This window comes from Frankliniella occidentalis, unplaced genomic scaffold, assembly GCF_000697945.3.
Source record: "Frankliniella occidentalis isolate FOCC.00 unplaced genomic scaffold, Focc_3.1 Scaffold222, whole genome shotgun sequence".
Classification (NCBI taxonomy): domain Eukaryota; kingdom Metazoa; phylum Arthropoda; class Insecta; order Thysanoptera; family Thripidae; genus Frankliniella; species Frankliniella occidentalis.
In genome coordinates this window covers 265302-271461 of record NW_026267348.1, presented here as the reverse complement: position 1 = coordinate 271461, position 6160 = coordinate 265302, and the positions used below count along the sequence as shown (strand labels likewise).

The window sequence follows — 6160 nt, the reverse complement described above, 5'->3', positions numbered from 1 at the left end:
ACTTTTTGATCATCACTGGAGTAATAGGCTTCGCTATCGCTCAGCCAATTAATTTGTCAGTGTTTGCTTTTGGAGCTGGACTGTCTCGTTACCGGCCGGTCAGCCAGTTGTTTTTTTAGAGTATTAGTGTCCTCACGCCACGCCAACGAAGTACTAAACAATATTTAACTCCCATTACTTCCACTTTTTATATTAAATATCTAACCGGGATCTGTTGACCTCGACGTGTGCTGTCCGGGGGAACATGCAGCTTGCTTTATGTCAATGGTGTAGTTTGCGCTCACAGTGTGTTTCTCTCAGCCCTTCCGAAAACTACGCGTCAAAATGCCTAGTTCACTTCATACTTCGGCTATTCTTTTAGTCTTAATAGCATTAATTTATACCCGCGCTACTCCCGTTGCAGTACGTATACACTGTAATTCTGGATAAGAGGCTTTTCCCATATTTTCGGATGATGAAATGCTCTGTGTAACTCATATAATTTATCTCACCTACGGAAGTGATGACATTTTCTGTGATACTGATTTAAAAATAATGCGGCAACACTGATCTTTTTGCGAAACGGTGTGATGCACATTGCATAAAGCTCTGATACCTTAAAGAATGGCACAAATAAGAGATGATAATCACAAATTCACGTATGTATTTTTTTTTCTGCGATGATCCCATGTCCAAAAAGCCCGTAGACTGAACTAATTTCGGATCTGAATTTTGTATAATCGCGTAGGAAGGCACCAAAAGGTTAGACCTTCCTCAACAAAAAGCTATATTTTTGGTGTCCATAAATGTACTCATTTCGGAGTTTGAGTATGGACGTGATTTTGATCCGAAATAGGGATACATGAACCTATTCGGGATCAGCTATAGATCAAGATGGTGGTTTTGGCATCTAGTAGCATTAAGGTGGATCTCCAATGGAGCAATCTACGCTACCCATCGCCCATCATCCGTCACCCATCACTTGAGATTTCGTGTTTTTACATCGCGAAATACAATCATAAGGTGTCCCTAAGAGAAAATAGACGTCTATAAGATGTTTAATAGACATCTACTGCTAGACGGAAAGTTGTCTAATAGACGTCTTTGGTGGACGTCTATTGGACCGACTTGATTGTCTCTACGGAGGCATCTATTAGACGTCTATCAGTAGACGTCTATATTTAGATGCCTTTTAGATGACATCTAGATATTTATAAGATTTTTATAATGCAACCTTCAAATTCGAAAATGATCCTGTACTTTCTTCGTCTGGCGCTTTTCTTTTTTCTCCTTGGTTGATTGTTATCTCGATTGTAACTCATTGAATTTCTTACTATTTTACCTTACCTTGCCCGGTTTCGAACCTCGGAACTGCGGAATGGTAACCCTCGACGCTGACCACTACGCCACGAGTTGCCTCCTACGTGAGGTCGGTCTGGTTCCGGTTGCATTCGTCTTACCTCCCCTCCATATTTGAGAGGTTACATACAATCGGGCCAAACTACCATGGTAATTTAATTTCTCATACTGAACAGACGGGAACAGATTCAAGCTACTGAGCCGGCTACTGAACTAAATTTAGGTACCTTAATTTTTTTGCTGAAAGAACGGACCTTGCTTCCGTCTTTTAAATCGCTAACAATAAGCTGGGTGCGTAGAGTGGAGTACAAGCCGAGTATGAACTAAAAGAAGCATGTTTTAAAGGTTGGGGAACTCTTGAAAAATTGACATTTTTTCAAACTGAAATATGAACATGATAACACTTTCCATGTGTCGGACTTGTGTGAAAACATCATTTTTTAGGGTACTCAGAGTAGCCTTTCATGGTATCGAATGATTTTTAATAGGTCTTTTGCCGATTTGGCTGTAAAAGTACTTTCGCTGATCCGAATTAGGTTAAGAAGTCCTATTTCGGATCGAAAACACGTAGCTCGGCTCACTCTCATATCTCCGAAACGGGTGCAGCTACAACCCTCAAAAAAATTTCGAATTGTAAAGGAAGAAGTCGACTATCATTACCTCCAGTCGTGGCGGTTCTACAACTCGCGTGTTGCGGCACAGCGAGGAAAAACGAAAATCTGATCCGAAATAGGTTCAATCGCTCTAATCGGTGAGTTTGTTCTTTTTCACTCCCGTTTTAGATAGCCTTCAAGCGCCAAGGAGGTAAGGGTTCAGAAAGAACTATGGTTCTTCTTTGAATCCGATTTGCGTCACGTAAATGTCGTATTAAGCTAGCGACCTGAAATTTTTAGAGTCATTTTGAATCATTTAACACAGTTTTAACTCACAATGTATCAAAGAATGGTAGAACAAACAAATATCGTACAACTCTGTGTAAAGCACACTTTTGTCACAATCAGCTGAAGAAATTCTTTTCAATACCCCTTACTTGCCTCTGGTTGGAGTGATATTTGTATAGAATAATATTTTGCATCTCTCAAAGTGATATACCTCCTTCTATACCAAATGTATAATTTGTCATTCTTCGATTCACAACCATCGATCTCACTGAGGTGTTTTGAGGGTTACTAGTCATTGTCATCTTTTAATTGAAGGTTCTATAATATATCTTATCATAGAATGCAATTTAAATTCCATCACCGTTTTATTTCAGTGTCATTGTAAATAATATGGCTCTAGACAAACCTAGTCAATTTAAGAGAATCATATTCTTCGTTCTGATCTCGAACGGCTTATCCTACACAGGCGCGGTACAAGAGGGGGCGACAGGGGGGGGGGGGGGGGGGGTACTGTGGGTTGCCTACATACAGGGGTTTTTGTCGTACAAATTGCCTACCTTTCAGGCGGCTTCGCCCCCCCCCCCCCCATCCTAAACCAAGTTGCCACTGTGGCTTTATTATTGTTCGGTCCCTTGCAATAAGTACACATTAAAATTAGCGGGTGGATTTTTCAAACTGACGTAGATTCTCTGTTTTTTGAGCAAGAAAGCTGAGAATTGGCATGCAGGCGTCTCAATCATTCATCTCGAGGCTCAGGAAGTGCGCAAGCCGTTAGCCACCCCTGACGAGCTGTGCACCCCCTAGAGTGGAGGAGGGTGAAAAAACCGTCCGTAACAACTCCAAAATTGGCACTATAAGTGCTCGGACTGTCAAGATTTGTCGTGAATCGACCCAACTTTTTGTCCTCTTTCGAACGGTGTAAGCAAATTTGCGATCGGACTAACTCACCCTCTTCCGCACTCACTCCCACCCCCTCGAAGGGGTGAGTTTTGAGGTTCATCAAATTGAGCTCGATATCCTCTTGGGACGTCCCCTGTACACGGCCCACGTGTTTTTAAATTAATAGTACTTTACTTAACTATGTATCATTGCTTGTACTCTCATGTGGAGCTCTGAGAGGCACCAGGCATGACGTCATCCAGTAGTGTGTGTAGGGGCGCGGGATGAGGCCCCGACCGTCGTGCCACAGCCAGACGCCCCCTCCCCCCTCCCTTCTACCCCCCTCCCTCCGGCACACTCGGCTCGTCGCTCGGCTCGAAGCGCTCGGAGCTCGGGGTTAGGACCGTCTCAACTGAGGGACGCGCGCGGCGCGGTAATTCAAACTCTAACCTATAAAGAGACAGAACTAAATGAATTCAGAAACATTATTTTAAAACCATGACTCTATTGAGAATTATCACTCACAAACTGTCTCTACGTCCCTCTTCACACTAACTTTGTCTTAGAACCTTCAAAACATTACATAGTATGGGAGACACCCAAATCTTTTAAAGTATAAATAAGTAATTAAATGTGAATTAAGATTTGTAAATTATTTATATACTTCTGCAAGTAATGCGTCCCGTGATACCACGGAAATATTATAGACTGGGATAATACTTGAATTCGTATCATCTGCTTTCACGATCCGTTCCTGAACGGAACTTTTTTTTTCGAATCGGACAAAAAGTTGGGTCGATTCACGACAAATCTTGACTTTCTGAGCGCTTAAAGTGGCAATTTTGGAGTTGTTACGGACGTTTCTACACCTTCCTCCACTCTAGGGGGTGCACAGCTCGTTAGGGGTGGCCAACGGCTTGCGCACTTCTTGAGCCTCGAGATGACTGATTGAGACGCCTGTGTGCCAATTCTCAGCTTCCTTGCTCAAAAAACATAGAATCTACGTCAGTTAAAAAATTTTGATAAGGAGTGTATATTGCTATTAAGAAAAGAAGTTGTGAGTTAAATAAATCTTTTAAAATGTCTATTTGTAAGATAAAATGACTTCTAGTCGTTCTATAAGTGAACACCATTATTTTGTGTTCGAATAAAAATTTGAAAAATTGCAATTTACGAAAAATTATCAAAATTTAAAAGTAATTCCAGACTTAGATTTCTCTTTCAAAATTAAAAAGGAAATGTATTATGCTCAGAGCCGATCAGATTCGAAACGGCAAAGTTATTGGTCCCCAAACTGACCCGAAGTTCCAAAAACGAAAAAAGTACCAATTTGGTAGGGAATATCTCTGCTATTTCGATTCAGATCGTCCGTCTTCGGGCATAAAACATTTTCGTTTTAATTTTATTTTTAAAGAGGAACCAGCGACAAAAGAGTCACCTTTTTACAATCCCTTCCCATCGGACACTCGCGAAACTTCGTAGGCAGAGTACTGCTTACTCTAAAACTAAAAATAACACACTCAGTGTGACAACCTGACATTTTAATCACTGCTGCGAAGGTATCAAAGTCTTCAGGTGAGGGCAGAAGCCACTTGCCCTTCCCCGCCCCCCCCCCCTTAATTCGGACGCCGTGCTACCAACCTACCACCACCAAACTACAAATTCAAATTAAACGATCGTATATTTTAAACATCGTATATCAAAATTCTAAACTAAACTCGTTACGCTCTGCCGCGCTGGAAAACGACAGGCGGCCTTCCTGCAAGGCGTCTGCCTCACCAGCGCGCTCAGGCGGGCCAGCCGGCGACCGCCTGGCTAGGCAGGTGGCGCTGGCAGGCTGCAAGCGCCGAAAGTCCGAGCTCTGGTCGGCACACTTCTAGCTCCTAGTCTTTAGTCCTTGCCATTGCGTTTGTAATCAGCTTTTAACTATGTCCACATTGTTTCAGGGTCCCTATTACATCAAACCAGATCTTTGCGAGGCCTGCCCGCGAGATGAAATGGCTCTAGATTTTCCAATCGATGTCAAATTAGTCCGGGATCGAACCAACACTAACTTCTACTTCGTGTCTGTGGATTGGGCAAGCCAATTTACCTTCGACGACACTAAAGATGTTAGTTCGCTGAATGGTTTCGTGTTGTTGTTGTTTACCGCCTTGTCCTGAGGTGCGATTCGAAAATGGGATCGTTTAAGCAAGAGACTAGGGCTTCTGGATAGGCAACGGTGAGCGCCGGATCCGCTGCCGCGGCAGATGTTCGTCGCTATATCTCAGCCAATACTGCGATTTTCGGGTCGTTTCAATGTGCATTGGCCTCAGGAAGCTTGAGTCCATCACCGAAATTCAAAAAAGGTGCCACTTGTCGCTCCGTATAAGCTGGGACGTCGCTTGTAGTAAGCACTCAAAATCGCCAATTTCAGCCTTAAACATGTACTTTTTTTTTTAAACTTCATTGAACTTTTTCGATGTATTTTAAAGTTCGGGGAACTTTGACATTTATTTTGAATTTCGGGTAACTTTGGCATTTGATTTTAAACTTCGTGGAACTTTGACATTTAGTTCGAACTTCGGTGAACTTCGGTGAATTTCAGGGAAACTCGAATGAATTTTACAAAGCGAACTCCAGTGAACTTGACCTGAACTTCGGCCGAAGTTCATGAACGTCAACTTCGGGTGTACAATTTTTTGGAACCTATTCCTGCTTGTGTTAGGTGTAACTTCACTGTTAAAAAAGTTATTAAAATTCATAACAAAAATGTTGTTAATTTTAATAACATCAGTGGTTTAATAAACCTGTTGTGAAATTTCACAAATCGTGTTATTAAAGTTCATAACGGGTTGTGAAATTTAAGAATGGTTGTTACTTTTAATGACCAGTTGTGACTTTTAAGATATGCGTTGGTACTTTTCATAAAAAGTTTGTAACTTTTCAGAACTGCGGTTGTTATTTTTGAAATGGTTCGTCCTCAGACCTGTTCTGAATTTGCCGCCTCGCCACCCACATCGTGTATTTCTCATTTTGTAAACTTTGTATGAAAAATTCTTCTTCCCCCCCCCCTCCCCTCC

The 6160-nt window shown here is 42.0% G+C and overlaps 1 protein-coding gene across 1 annotated transcript in view; it reads left to right on the top strand.

The window, feature by feature from the left end:
- The first annotated feature begins 293 nt into the window (after positions 1 to 293).
- LOC113215875 (uncharacterized) overlaps positions 294 to 6160 on the top strand; it is a 35174-nt gene continuing 29307 nt past the window's right edge. The window contains exons 1-2 of the mRNA XM_052272738.1: positions 294 to 402; positions 5045 to 5209. Coding sequence (XP_052128698.1) covers positions 325 to 402; positions 5045 to 5209 — 243 coding nt within the window. The 5' untranslated portion in view covers positions 294 to 324. The remainder of the gene's footprint in view (positions 403 to 5044; positions 5210 to 6160) is intronic.